General features: G+C 39.8%; 1 protein-coding gene across 6 annotated transcripts in view; it reads left to right on the top strand.

Moving 5' to 3' along the window:
* The window catches only part of abcf1 (ATP-binding cassette, sub-family F (GCN20), member 1), an 82,181-nt gene extending 69,413 nt beyond the window's left edge, over positions 1 to 12,768 (top strand). For all 6 annotated transcript variants that reach the window (XM_072550165.1, XM_072550167.1, XM_072550166.1 and 3 more), the window contains 8 exons: positions 589 to 760; positions 4,567 to 4,641; positions 6,789 to 6,859; positions 8,285 to 8,317; positions 8,928 to 9,096; positions 10,036 to 10,100; positions 11,144 to 11,216; positions 12,379 to 12,768. In XM_072550165.1, the coding sequence (XP_072406266.1) occupies positions 589 to 760; positions 4,567 to 4,641; positions 6,789 to 6,859; positions 8,285 to 8,317; positions 8,928 to 9,096; positions 10,036 to 10,100; positions 11,144 to 11,216; positions 12,379 to 12,545 (825 nt within the window). In that variant the 3' untranslated portion in view covers positions 12,546 to 12,768. The remainder of the gene's footprint in view (positions 1 to 588; positions 761 to 4,566; positions 4,642 to 6,788; positions 6,860 to 8,284; positions 8,318 to 8,927; positions 9,097 to 10,035; positions 10,101 to 11,143; positions 11,217 to 12,378) is intronic.
* The last annotated feature ends 2,946 nt before the right edge of the window (positions 12,769 to 15,714 follow it).

Genomic DNA, 15,714 nt, shown 5'->3' with positions numbered 1-15,714 from the left:
ATAGCATGGAAAAAGTTGTCATTTCATTGTCAATGTGCTATTAACCAAAAGGAATGCAGGACAGAACTTTGGAGAACTGCAGTGCATGCATACTCAAACATCTGATGAAAATGGGACCCCATTTTGTCGTAGTTAACATTCAAGAATTGAAACCTATTTATTTACTTTATTCTTTGTCCCTGCTGAGGAGTGCCAATGGCCAACTGGAGTATGTAATGATTAGATAATTCATTGTAGTTGGTACTGCCCCAGTCTGCGTGACACAGCTGCTGTCTTGGAGGGTTTGATAGCGTAGGCAAATCAAATCAATTTTAAATGTAGGGCTTGAGGATTGTAGGTAAAGCAGTGGACCATTTAATTTCTTTGCATTAGATTAAAACTTTGCTGACTATACAATTTTAATGCCCTGATAATTTTGAACTCTGTTCTGTTGTTCAGTTAGACAATTGAAAGAATGGATGTTAAAAATCAAATACTTTTGTCTTTTATCCTCCGTAGGTAGACAGATGTTTTTTTTTCCCCTCCCTCATTTCACCTGTGGCTTATCTTCTGCTTTTTCTCCTCTTCCAAACAATTTCTGCTTTATAGGAGAAGCAGACAAAGGAGGCCCTGACACGCAAACAGCAGAAATGTCGGAAAAAGAACCAGGATGAGGAGTCAAACGAAGCTCCTGAGCTTCTGAAAAAGCCTCGTGAATACACTGTAAAGTTTACATTCCCAAATCCTCCACCACTGAGCCCTCCAATTCTTGGACTGCATGGTAAGAATTTCTAGCTGAAGACGATTTCATTCAGATATTCACGAGTTCCACCTTATTACAGTAAAAACACATATCCTTTTTTCCCAATGCCTTTCTTAAACCACCAGCACTGTGATTTTGTGTGTCACACTCCATTACAATGAAAACATCTGAGGTCTTTCACCTTCTTTTTCACCCTCTTGCGTTTCTATTTTCACCTGTGCTAAACTATTCCTGGTGTGAGTTGCTTATTGTTTTTCATTGAAGGATCTCCACCTTTCTCAATTTCTGTCCCTCATGAAATTAAATTATTGTTGGAAGCTAAATTTCGATTCCTGCACCAATGCATATTCATCTGCCATCTCTGCACTCTTGTTGGTGTGTGAACTTGCTGTTCCTCAACATGAGTTCTTATCATTTCTGGAAGTGAGTTTTTAAACTTCTCCAGCAGAATAATAATCTTTAGATCCTCATGTCTTGTGTATCTTTAATGTTCTCAAACACCTATCAAAATTGTTATGTTTAATTCTTTCAAGCTCATCATAGATCTGACCTGGTTCCTTCTTTGTTTCTGAACCTTTGTCTATGTGCTTCTGGTGCCAATTTGTAGGCACTCAAAACAGCCTGTTAACATTTTCATAATCTCGACAGCACTGCAAACACCTCACGAGCCCTGCCTAACAACTCGATTTGAATTAACATTACCCACACAGTCTCTGGCCAATTCATTTGCTTTGCCAGTTTCTCAAAAGAAATAAAAAAGGCTTCTACATGTTTTTCATCCAGTTTTGGTAATCTTTGGCTCCGTTGAGTTTGCTTGTCCTCACTTCTACCTTGTACTTCTCCTACCATTTGAAGCCTTTTTGATTCAAGTTCCAACTTCATCTTCTTCAACTTAAATGTTCCTTCCCATTCCTTTTCTCTTTGCTTGTAACAATAATTCAAACTCTCGCATTCCTTTCATTCTCTAACTCCAGTTGTCTCATTTGCAACCTAATTTTTTCTAACTCCTCCACACTTGATTGTTTTTCTAATGTACCTAAATAAACTCAGTTACAATTTCAACTTTGTTATTGTCACTAGTTAAACTCAATTTTAGCCTGTCTGCTAATTCTAAAAAGTTTCTACTTTTTCTGTCTTTCTAAACTTGGCAAATTTGGGAAGTATCTTCAAACCCCAGAACCTCTTTAACAACGTTAAGGGCCATTTCCCCACTTTTGATTTAACCAACAAGAAGCAACTGAAATTAACCAGATTTCCCATTCTCACTTAAGTTTCATTTAAAGATCTAGGACACTAGTCCCCAAGTCTGTTTAAATCTGCAAGGACTGAATCCGTGTTCCAAATCTGTTCAAATCAGTTAGGATCTGTCCAGATCCCGGATGAGCTCCCAGTCTGGTATAGAGCGGAGGTTGACCCCGTCTAATAACTTAAAAAAAACTGAAACACCCAGAGAGAAGAACCTCACCTCATAATCTGTTAAAGTAAGTTTAACATGATATATAACCCTTTTCACACACCCCCCCCCCCCCCCCCAACCCACACACACACACACAAACTGTAAAGGAATGGTTAAATGAAAGGATTCCTTGATACTCACTTTATAACTATTAAGTAACAATTTATTTATTTAACTCTTAACGACAATAAAATCAACCAACTTATTAACAAACCGAACAATTCCTCCCTAACTATTATCTAGTCCCTAACTAAACTAAATTTGATTCGTATGCTGTTTCAATAACATAGGTTCCATTATGTAAGTGTTAAGAAAACAATAACTTAAAACTTAGTCTCTCAAAGTTCATGCAGAATTTGTCTACCAGAATACTATACCTTTTCTGCTGTCTCTTGCTGTCAAGAATGTTTGCTCCGCAATTTGTTGTGTCCTGACCGCCTTCTCAGTTGAATTCCTGTATAAGGGATGTTCTCTCTGTGAATTCCGCTGTCTGGAATATTAACTAAGAGTGCCGTGTGCCTTCATGAATAAGTGGTGCTTTTTTTTGTTAAAGAGAGCATGGACATTTCTTGTGAGAGCCCAGTATTTATTTCTGGGTTGGCAGGTTTGCTGTCTTTTCAGGTGGCAGTTGGTTCTCCCCAAATTTTCAAGAACCCCTTTTTCTATATCCCCATGATACATCAAATTCTTATAATATGATTGGTTTCAGGTTGTCAGCATCATCAGTTTTAAATTCAATTGGCTTTGAATCGCTGAGTGCTTGGTTTAAGTTAATTGGGTGAGTCCAACTTCTTGCCAAAACATCAAAACAAGTCTGAAGTTTTCCAATCACACAGCCAATTGTTACATGCTTCCATTTTAAAACTGTAATCTATAACTGCTTGCAGGCACATGTTATTACATTTCCAAGCTTTGAAAAGCACATCACCTTTTAAAGGGACCACACACTCTTCCCTCTTACCATTTTTACAAACAAAATTCTAGCTTCCTGCCTTCCACTTCATGAGTACTCAACACAACTTGGTGACAATGGAAGGTGTCTTGCTGTGTTTTTCAAAGTAGTGCTTGCAGCAGCTTGGGATACCTCTTTCCCCTTGTATCCTTCCTTGATTCTCATGGGTAGATATTCTCCTCCCATGAATCTCCACCAATGGTCATTAGCTAAGTTTAAAACATGGTTGAGGAGTTAAACCTAACTTTATTTGCCTCTTAGATGGGTTTATATGCCTTTCAGTTGAAGTGGGAATACAGTGAGCATTGCTTAGACTTCCAACACCAGTGCAGATTATCTCAAAGCACTTTACTATCGATTGCTTTTTAATTGAGTTTTTGTCAGCCTTTTAAAACATCTTGAAACCCCCTTTTTTTAAACAATGACACTACGGCCTAAAAGGAGAAGTTCATTTGAGTTCAGTGATCTCAAATCGAGGATATGAGTAATACATCTTGTGGATGAGTGAAGATTTCCATGTGCAGTTGCACATGTGAAGATGTCAGAAATTGTTGGTTCTGCTGTTGAACACTTGAGCATTTCACCATTGTTACAAATACAAAATCTCAATGTGGTTTATATTCATGACGTCTTGCTCCAGAGGAGAGAATGTTACCAACTAAGTCAAAGACCAAAATATTGCACGCTCTGGTTTGCAGTAAGTTGATAGTTTGGTGTTTAATGACGGTCCCAAAGATGTGGAGACAACAAAAATTCAGCGATGAAGAAAGGCCTTTTATCCGGTACATTTTGAGTTCTAAATTTTCAATTTCCTGTTATTCCCCCAAAACCTCATTTAAACTTTCCCAAATTTTAAGTTGCACATTCTTATCCTGTTGGCCTTGAATTTTTTAAAAAAATAATCTTGTGTGCTGTCTACCTGAATGAAATTGTCTTCAACTATCTTCTTTCTGGATATCATACTTAAGCTTTTCAAGTCTTTCTGTGTCAATCCCTTTACTTTGTGCAGCCAGTCGTCTTGCTTTCCTCTGCACAAGGATGTAAGGTGAATAGCAAGGGTCTGTTCCATAGGGTGGGGAGTCCAAAAACAAGGGTGCATATTTTTAAGGTGAGAGGAGAGATTTTTAAAAAGGACACGAGGGACAACTTTTTTTACACAGTGGTTAGTGTGTGGAATGAACTACCAGAGGAAGTGGTGGAAGCAGGTACAGTTACATTGAAATGATATTTGAATAAGGATGTGAATGGGAAAGGTTTGGAGGGATATGGGCCAAATGCAGGCAAGTGGGACTAGTTTAATTTGGGAACATGGTTGATGTGGACTGGTTGGACCAAAGGATCTGTTTCCATGGTCTATGACTGTAACATTAGTAGCCTTGAATGTACATAACGCATTATTTTTGTCTGAAATTGCAGCTGTTGATTTTGCTTATGAAAACCAGAAGCTGATTTTCAAAAACCTGGACTTTGGTATTGACATGGATTCCAGAAGTGAGTGTTCATTTAATTTTCCATTTATAAACTGATGATAGTGAGGCTGATAAGGATGTTTAAAATAATATATTTGTATGTGGATGTAATTATTTAAAGGGTATGTTGACTGTGGAGCATGATGTGGAACATAGAAACCAGGAGCAGGATATTTGGCGCTTTGAGCCTCCTCTGCAGTTCAATATGATTCCATTCCCTTGATGCCTATAATATAAAAACGTATCAGTCTCTTTCTTGAATATACTCAGTGACCCAGCCTCCGCAGCCTTCTGTAGTAGTGAATACTACAGGTTAGTCATCCTTTGAGTGAAGAAATGTTTGCTCATCTCTCAAGCCTAAATGGCCTGCCCTGTGTCCTGAGACTGTGACGCCTAGTTCTAGATTCCCCAGCCAGGTGAAGATCGTTCCTTCATGTCGTCTCTCTAACCCTATTAGAATTTTATACATTTCAAGCAAATGTCCTTGCATCCTTCCTAGTGAATACAGGCCCAGTCAAACTAATCTCGCCTCCATATGACAGTCCTGTCATCCTTGTAGTAAGCCTCACGAACCTCACTGTACCCCCTCAATGTTAGTATATTTCCCTTTTGATAGGAGGACCAAAACTTCAGACAGTACTCAACATGGGGTCTCTGAAGGCTCTGTGAATTGCAGTAAGATATCCCTACTTCTGAACTCAAATTCTGTTGCAATGAAGGACAACGTACCATTTGCATGACATGCTTGCTGAACCTACCTGTTTACTTTTTTGACTGTCCACCGACACCAATATCACTTTGTAAATTGGGCGACATGGTGGCACAGTGGTTAGCACTGCTGCCTTACAGCGCCAGAGACCCGGGTTCAATTCCCGCCTCAGGCGACTGTGTGGAGTTTGCACATTCTCCCCGTGTCTGCTTGGGTTTCCTCTGGGTGTTCCGGTTTCCTCCCACAGTCCAAAGATGTGCAGGTCAGGGTGGATTGGCCATGCTAAATTGCCCACAGTGTTAGGTGAAGGGGTAAATGTAGGGGGGTAGGTTTGGGTGGGTTGCACGGGTCGGTGTGGACCTGTTGGGCCGAAGTGGTTTTGGAAGCTTTTTATGTTAGAAATACTTCAGGCCCTGATCTCTCTGGCTCCTGCCCTCCCTTCTCTTGCTCGCCCTCTCCCTCTCACTTCCCCCTCTCCCTCTCACTTCCCCCACTCAACTCTCTCTCTCTCTCTCTCTCTCTCTCTCACACCCCCCACCCACTCCCACCACCTCCCACATCCCCCGCCCCCCCCCCCCATCCCCGTTCCTGTTGACCCACCTCCCCTGTTCCTGTTTCCCCTTTCTTTTCCCTCCTTCTCAATCTGTAAACAAACTTGGAGGACCTAAAACTTTCTTGCTTCTAGTCATCTGCAGGTTTCTAACCAAACTCTTAGTTTTGAAGTTTTATGGATGTCTGGTCGGTATGGACGAGTTGCACCGGGGGGTCTGTTTCCGTGCTGTACATCTCTATGACTAAACCACTGCTTGTGGGAATGAAACTAAACTTGCTTCTAAACTTGACACTGGTTTCTTCTGAGCGGAAAACAAAGTTAATGGCCTTACATGTTTACATTACTAATCTGGGGTGATAATGAAATAGTCACCTGCCCTCTGATACATTTTTGATGAGGACACTGTTTCAGACAGTTGTCTGACCTTTTCTTTGGAAACAAAATCCTACTGAAAAGTAACCAATGTCCATTATTTTGCAATCCAAATTCCAAACATAATTTTATATGAATTATACACCTTTCATCTTCATTCTATGCTGGAATCTTTTCAGGAAGCTCCAATAGTTTAATGTATATAGTAACAGATATCTGGGAGAGACTTCCAGGCTAAAATCTAAAAGTATGTTTGATTTATGCATATGTGTTATTCCTGAGTTCCTATGGGAGTTCTACCTCGAGATTGGTACAACATAATTAAATATATTAGTGATAATGTATATCAGCTCTGAGGTTTGTGTTTAGTCGTACTGTCTTTCAGTATTTCAGTTTTGAATGTTTTCTGATGTCAGAATTTGCTGAAGGGAAGCAAAAGTGAGTCCTCCTCCTGTCATACAGAATGTTCCCTGCAGCTTTCGATCTGTAGAGCAAAACCCTTGGTAATTGTTGCTTGTGTTTTCTCCTCTTTCAGTCTGTATTGTTGGACCCAATGGAGTTGGAAAAAGTACTTTGCTACTCCTGCTCACTGGAAAGCTGACCCCTGTAAGTTGTGTTACACAATTTTATCCATTCACAGTCACTAATTCTTGTTAAATTCTGATGCCACACACTTTCATTCTCAGCATGTGACCATTGGTGGTAAAACCAGCAATTTCTGATAATCCCTAATTATCTTGATTAGAATGGTGCTGGAGAAGCACAGCAGTTCAGGCAGCATCCGAGGAGCAGTAAAATCAATGTTTCAGGCAAAAGCCCTTTCAGGAATACAGGCAGAGAGCCTGAAGGGTGGAGAGATAAATGAGAGGAGGGTGGGGGTGGGAAGAAAGTAGCATAGAGTACAATAGGTGAATGGGGGAGGGGATGAAGGTGATAGGTCAGTGGGGAGGAGTGGATAGGTGGAAAAGAAGATCGGCAGGTAGGACAAGTTAATTATCTTGATCAGGTGATTGTTGGTTGCCGCCTTGTACTCCAGACAGTAGATTCATAGGGTCATACAGCACGGGAACCTTCAGTCCAACTCATCCATGTTGACCGAGTTTCCCAAACTAAACTAGTCCCACTTGCCCATATTCCTCTAAATCTTTCCTATGTATGTATCTGTCCAAACGATAAGACTACTGTCTTATGAAAGAGAGAGAGAGAGAGAGGCAGGGGGTGGGACTGGTGGTGAGTTAACCTGAGGGTAACCACACCACAGGTGAGGGGAGAGGTCGAGAAGAAGTTATTTATGTTGACTTCTGTTGGTGCTAGAATTGAACCCACGCAGTTGGTATTGTTCTGCATCACAAAACAGCTCTCCAGTAAACCACTTTGGTGCAAGTTGATGAACCAGACCATTTCAGAGGCCTGTTGAGGAAGAGTCAGCCTCAACAGAGGCTGTATCCGCAGACTACTCTAGTTGATTCTTTTATACTGAATTAAAGTTCTCAAAATTGTGACGTTAACACATGCGTTCACTGGTCCTAGATTATTAGAACAGTAATGTAACTATCAATTTAATAAGGCCAACTACAATGTGATTTTTCCATTGATACCCTTGCCCAGACTGAGAATTCACCAAACTACAACTCTTATAAAGGACCTGAGTTGCTATCAGCTGGCCTCTTTTAAGTAAGACAGATTTACATTCATACTATACCTAATGTCCACAATGTATTCTCACCTCTCACTCTCCATCAAGCACTCAACATCCTGCAAACATTATCATTGATTTTTAAGTATCCTTCCAGCTGGTTCAAATCAACTGTTTTTAAGGTATGGCCTGTATTCTCATCACAGTCTGAATGTCACAAAACCGTACCTACCATTGCTAGATATTTAGATAAATATTAGGGAGCGATTGTTTTGTGAGTATAAACATCAATGTAGACAAATTGGCGTTTTCTGTACTGAAAATTCTATATAACATTGCATTCATTTCACAAGTGACTTCAGTGGAATCTAATTCCCTCCTTTCTTTGTTTTCAGACTGCTGGTGAACAGAGAAAGAACCACAGACTGGTAAGTGTCTGTTCTCATGTATTAACTGCTGTCATGGGAATAGTTCATTGTGTTCTAAATGACTTATTGCTTTATGAATGCAAATTTGGCAACTTTTCTGACACGGTGATGATTTCGCAAGACTGACAGTGTCTGCTGTCTGCACTGACTTCTCATTCAGTTAGCCATCCTGCTCCTTAATTACACTCATCTGATGCTAGCACCTCAGGTTGCAGTTTTGTTGGAGAGATAACATTTTTACGGGACCTTGAGATCTTGTTCGGACAATGTGAAATACAGACAATTGATGTTCGGATAACCAAGGTTGTTCTGTAGATTTGAACTGGCTGCACTTCTCCTTGAAGCATTGTAAATAGTTCATTCATGCATAAAAGCACCGAGTCATAGTATTATGAAAAATGTAAACTTAGCCCAGTGATGGGGTTGCCCTACAAGGTTGAAGGAATGTTTGGAATCCTGAAAGATGTTTAGCATGGTTGTGTACAATTTTGAACTGGCATACTATATCTATTTCAGTTTATTTATTATTATACATGAGGACTTTATTTGAAGAAGCTTTTGTGTTGTATTGTTCTATTAAAATTTTTTTTCACAATTCCGACACATACAGAAAATAGGTTACTTCAACCAACAGTACGCCGACCAACTCAACATGGAGGAGACAGCAACAGAGTATCTCATGAGAAACTTCAACTTGCCATACCAGGACGGGAGGAAATGTCTTGGTCGCTTTGGCCTGGAAAGCCATGCCCACACTATCCAAATCAGTAAACTGTCAGGTACTGAGTGAGGACGGCTATCTGGGAGACCAAGGGGAGAATGGGGCTTGGGAGAGGAACAATGAGCCATTTATTTTGTTCCAGTCAACTGATTGATAGTGGCAACAAAGACAGTGGTTGTTTTGAATTAATTTTGAATAGGATCTACTCAGTCATTTTGTACTGTTCAACTGTCGCCAAGACGTTTAAAGAGCTGTTACAGTCAGTTGAAGAAATTCAAGCTGTAATCAACGCCCATCTAAGTTTTTAATATCTTGGCTGAATGTAGCTAATTTGCTTACTGAACAACTCAATCCATATTAAACAAAGTTAAAAATCACACAACACCAGGTTATAGTCCAACAGGTTTAATTGGAAGCACACTAGCTTTCGGAGCGACGCTCCTTCATCAGGTGATTGTGAAGGGCTCAATCGTAACACAAAATTTATAGCAAAAATTTGCAGTGGTGTTGTGTGATTGTTAACTTTGTACACCCCAGTCCAACACTGGCATCTCCAAATCATATTAAACAAGGGGGTGATAGTGTAAATTTTCCTTTATACCTGCTCCCTGTTTCTGAGTTGTTAACTGATCATGAATGATTTGTTTTTAAAATCTGTGTCAATTAATAAGTTGAGCTGTACAACTAATACAGTGTTTTGAACTTCGATGTGATCTTGCCCACCTCCTTATGATAGAACATAGAACATAGAAAAATACAGCGCAGTACAGGCCCTTCAGCCCTCGATGTTGCGCCGACCGAAGCCTACCTAACCTACACTAGCCCAATAACCTCCATATGCTTATCCAATGCCCGCTTGAATGACCATAAAGAGGGAGAGTCCACCACTGATACTGGCAGGGCATTCCATGAACTCTCAACCTGCTGAGTAAAGAAACAACCCGCTGAGTAAAGAATCTGTGTTCTTGTTGCTTATGTCACTTCCTTTTCCCTACAGGTGGTCAAAAAGCAAGAGTAGTGTTTGCAGAATTAGCCTGCCGACAGCCTGATGTACTCATTCTGGTGAGTAACTGGGCCAATGCTTTGTTAAAAATTACGTATTTCCTAAAGGTGTGCTAATTTGTGTTGGAGTACCATTCCCCACGTGACAACAGCCCTTCAGGTATTCAACCAAGTGGTCATACTTAATGCAGAAGCCTTTCGTGAGTTTCTACAAGATGTCAGTCATGCAGAGTTTCATGGACATTGATGATTTTGTACTTAAAGAATATTAAGTACATCAATACATTCTCAAGTCACTGTATAATGTGTACTCACCAAGTCTTGAGTATTATGGGCAATTGTAGCACTCTCACCATCACATTGGACTGACAGCTAACCAAACACAGAATGATACCTTTAGGTTTTTTGGTATTGCTCACTAGGCACAGTGATTCAGCGAGCTTATACATTTGGTATGGATATGCTCAGAGTAAGAATTTGTAACTAGACTGTTGGGTTGACTGAGTGCAGCAAGGGAGCAATGTTGAGAAATTGGAGTATTCTGAGAGCTTTCAGTCTTAGTAACAAATGTCAGGGTTCCTTTTGAATCGGCTAATACTGGCAGTAGAGACTCAATAGAAGAAATTGAGTCTTGAAATAAGAGTCCTGTGAAATACAGAATTCTTAATAACTTCTCTGAACAGGACTTCACTCAGGTTCAGCATGTTGCTGTAATGTTTAATTCACATATATGGTGATGGAGAGACTGCAAACTGTCTAACTAAACACTACATGGAGAGGTCTTCAGCTGTGAAGCAAGTTAATATAACTGCAGCTTGATGGATATTGTCAGATCTAGAGAAAGTTCGTGAAAGTAGTCAAGAATCCTGTCTCCAGCCTTTAGCCTAGATAGTGTTTGGAAAGTTTTTGTTACCTAGTTAAAGTGGAACCAAGTGGTTCAATACTTCCCATTACTGGATTTCCTTCCCTCTTCCCCCACTAACCATCTCAAAGATCTGTGTAGAAGTAGCTGTACCTATCCAAGGACAGGAATTTTCCTTGCATATGGATTTGTATACGGTTTACATTTGAAGGAAATGTTGACAAATCCATTTTTCTTGCAGGATGAACCCACAAACAACCTGGACATTGAATCCATTGATGCTTTGGCTGATGCAATTAATGTCTACAAAGGAGGTGAGCTGTCAGGGAGTGGGAATAAGCTAATGTGGGTTATTTGTGTTTCCTGCCTAACTACAGTCAAAACAACGTTTTTTAAACTCCGTCTGTAAATATAGAACAGTTTTGCCTTTAATGCCCATAATAGTTCCTTGGAAGAGTGCTCTCATTCTTTCCAATAATCTTGTACGGTTTATATTTTGAATATCCGAAAGTTTAGTTTTGAACGCTGCTACTGAATCTAGTTTCTCTTTATTTATTCTGATCATTGTGAACGTCTATCAAATCACCTCTATAACATCTGTGTACAGCAATCATAGCTTCTCTTATCTATAAAACAGTGCTTTCCAACCTTTTCAGTAACATGACATACTCAGTAACATGAGGTGTACAGTTCCACAGCATGCCCACTTTTAATCATGTCCTCTCAGTTTTGTCTTGCGGCCATCTGTATTTAGAATGTTCGTATCACACATTGGTTTGATTAATCTGCATGAGCTTTGAGCTGTAATTTTGGTTGGATAGAATATTGTTTAAGATGGAACAAGGCATACTTGGACAGTTCTCACACTCATGACATTGTGCTGTGACACACCGGTTAGTTGAAAACTATTGCTCTACCAGCCCCTTATTCCTGATACTATGCTAATGAATCTCTTCTGTATCTCTTCAAAAAGTGATGTCCACATTTTCTCCTGAAGGTGCAGCATCTTTCTCTGGTGCGGTCCTAGAAAGTCTCTTAGTGTCATGTTTAGCTGGTCTACAGCAATCAGCAACTGGCTCTTTTTACCCTGCCTCCATGCAGCCACCCACTTCCTCAAAAGCTCAGTGGTTTTTGTTTTAATCAGTGAGCTTTTGTTTTTTTATATATATATCAGACAAGCCAAGTTCTGTCCTCAGTGTTCACAGGATTGAGTGTATTGTGATGAGGACCTCACCTAAAGTAAAAGTGACACAGTTGTGTTAATCCTACACAGACCAATACTGGTGCACTGCATTTATTGGCATATATCACAATGCTAAACCAACATGCTGTGCTGTTAATTCAGCATAAGCTGATACATGGTCCTACTGCAATCTAGCATGTTAATAGCACATCACAGCTAGCATTAATGTAGCACTGGCTGGTAATCTGACACATGGCCTGTGCTGTAATAATAATTGCCTTTTCCTTGCACAGCTGTAATCATTGTGAGCCACGATGCCCGACTGATCACTGAGACAAACTGCCAGCTCTGGGTAGTGGAGGAAAGGACAGTAAACCAGATTGATGGCGACTTTGACGATTACAAGCGTGAGGTGCTGGAAGCGCTTGGAGAGACCATCAACCGCAAGCAGAAGGATTGACACCCCAGGAGTGTGGGTTAAAGTCCTAGCCATCAGAACAATATTGAATGAATAGCGGGACTCAACAAAACAGAATTGCAACAGGATGGGGAGCCTAGTCTATTCAGAAGCCTCCTATTGGGAGATGCACAAATTATCTTAAGTAATTCTGCAGGCTTCTACCTGATGTTGTCTTTAGCCATTTATGGGGGAATATGCCAAACAAAGAACTATTTTCATTCGATGACCTACAAGTGTTCACTTCTCTTTAGTATGGCACTGTGCCGTCTGGATAATAAGATGATAAAATACTGAAAATATTAAAATGTTGGTCATGGACAGGTCATTCAGCAAATGAAAGAGATGCAGCAGATGCAATCCTCTGGATTGGCCCTTCAGAACCGAATTCTGAATTTGAAGTATTTGCCTCTGCTTTCCAGATGCTGATAGTTCTGCTATGCCTTTTGAGCAATATCTGTTGCTTTACTGTATAAAGTCAGGGAAGCCTTTCAGATTTCAGTTCAGAGGTGGGTCTCTTATCTTGGCTAGTGCTTAGTTCTTTTTCGATAGAATGTAGCAGCAGAGCGTGTGAAGCTGCTCCTTGACAGCTCAGTCGGAGTTTTTCAGTTCCATTTTACACAAGGGTGATTTGGAAAGGCACCATGAAAAGTGCACGGACTGGTTTCTGTTATGCTGACAGCAGACTTTGTGGCAGAGTTTGACTACCTTCATGGGCTGCAAGACATACTTGAAATGAATTAACTAGAAGCTAAACCAGTCCCAAAAACCTCCACAGCAGCAATAGCAACAGTAAGCTGTTGGTGAGCGGAGTCAAAAAAAAAATTGATTTTGGATGTAATTTAATTCCCAACGAAACTGTACTATAATGGATCATAGGAATAGTAGGCATGTGACATTGCTTTTCAACAGCATCATCTCAACCTTTATTTAATCTACATTTACCCAAAAGGGAAATCAGTCCTGGGAGTTAAGTCTATTTGCTGTTTATCATTCGGAGGAGCACAAGGCACATCCAGTCTTAATGGCTGTAAAGCTAAGGGCAGAGAATGAAGATGGATTTTCACTTGTTTTTGGAAGTATCTGGGACTTCAATATAAAAGATACGTTGTCTCGCCCATTTCACCTGTTTTATTGCATTACAGCAGCTCAGGCATACTGGTTTCTCAGATTTCAGCAAGTTTATAAGAAAGGGTTTCTGACACATACAATCCCACAGCAGCCATGTGACTTCAGAGTCTGCAGTATTTTATAGCAGGCTACACTCTGCATTGACACTGTGCTCAAACTGGTCCCAGGAACACTTGATAAGGTTGGGATTAAGCTGCATTATTCAACATGCAATCCACTTTGTGCCTTCCCTGAATTACTTCTGTCAGTGGGTTGGTAGGAAAGAAGATGAGTGTATGAATTAGAAAGGAGTGGTCTGGGATGATCCAGCATCAATCACCTGTCTTTTCACAAACTCTATTTATCATTGATGGAATATCCCTTACACCTGAGGCTCCCAGCTGTCAACTTATGACCTGCATGTTACACATGCAAACGGTAAAACACTAATCTCTTAGGTGACTTGACTTAATGTTGGGCAGCAGTTTGACCTTTGGTCACACTTGGGATTGCATAGTAGACTTGTTTTTAAATTTAACTGAAGAATACTTTGCATTTGCACTAATCTTGTGCCAAGCAGAAATAATCGTTTAGTGCACTTGCTTTGTGGAACTGACCACTTATTAATTGAGTTGAGAATAAATACCACAACAAACTAAAATAAGAGCATACAAAAATTATTTTACACTGAAGAAACATACCTGAAAGATTCTGCATCTATTTTTAGTACTGAATAATTATCAAAACAGGAGATTCAGCAAATTGATTAGAGCACTAATGGTTAAATAGATTTTGTTTACTGACTGGGTATTTATGGTGATGACTTATCTTGAGCTGCCTTACCTAACCTTTTCCAGGTGTTCAGTGCCCTGTTCAGAAGTTTCCATGAGATATTTCCATTGCAGAAAGCTGACAACAAAACAGCACTTACAGTAATACTGAATTTCTGACAGTAATTAATAGGCAGGCATTGTATGGGTAGTTGGCTTGAATTGTATACTCCAACTTTACTGGCTGAGGTTTAAGGTGATTTATTCAGTTTCATTTGTAAATTTGAAACTTTCTTGAATGTTCATTCTTTGTTATTCCCTGACTTGAGCCTATCCAAATTTAATGTGGCAACTAAACTAAATATATTAAATTCTCAATTATCACAATTTATATAAATGAAGCAATATTCACACTTCTGCCACACAGCTGTAGATTTGCTTTTCTTTGTTTTGGTGTGTCGAGCTCAATCTCTGACATTGCAGTTGTCACTTAAAGTAGCAAGTGTAGGATTTGTTTTTGTCTGAGCCACTGCATGCACTCAGCTGATACAAACATATTCCATTCTCTCCCAGGTAAGGAGAAGCAGTGTGGTAAGCTTCTGGCTGCTGCCTGAATCAGCTGGTTAATAAAAAAGAAAGTTGACCTCTAGCAAAATCCATGCAATACGTTGACAATGGCTTGGGAGATGGGTTTTTGCATACTTCATTTGGTATAACCACCCCAGAAGCTGAATTGATTATTTCATGCACAGAAACCCTGATTTTTCTCGATAGAAGTCATAAACTAGATATCAAGAAAGGTGCATAAGAGATACAGTAATAAAACAGTGAATTGCCCTTATTCTCTCACCTGTAACACATAGTTTGGTGCACCAAACCCTTATTTTGGATTCTTAGACCTAGCTTTCCTCGATGCTTTTCCACAACAATCTTGCCTTTTTGCTGTCTCTGCAGTCGAAATTACCAATTAGTTTCATTGCACCTGGCTCTTTATAAGTTGTCCTGCAACTTTTCCCCAATTGTGTATTAACATATTCCCTTTGGAAGTTACTATTGACTTTGATAATGCATTGTTCACCACCTAAATACATTTAGTTTCTCCTGCTATTTAGGATAAGCAAAGTAATTAATCAGAGGACAGACATTTATCTTAAATTGTGCAGTAAAATATACTAAGACATTGACATTTAGTGTACTGAGGACATTGTCACCAATGCCAGGTACCATCTCAAATCTCTAAACCTCACTATTTAAATGAAGTCCAATCCAACTTAACAAAACCATGACTGAGA

This window comes from Chiloscyllium punctatum, chromosome 30 (assembly GCF_047496795.1).
Source record: "Chiloscyllium punctatum isolate Juve2018m chromosome 30, sChiPun1.3, whole genome shotgun sequence".
NCBI classification, from domain to species: domain Eukaryota; kingdom Metazoa; phylum Chordata; class Chondrichthyes; order Orectolobiformes; family Hemiscylliidae; genus Chiloscyllium; species Chiloscyllium punctatum.
The sequence above is the reverse complement of the archived record's forward strand: the minus strand, read 5'-3'. Positions and strand labels throughout refer to the sequence as shown.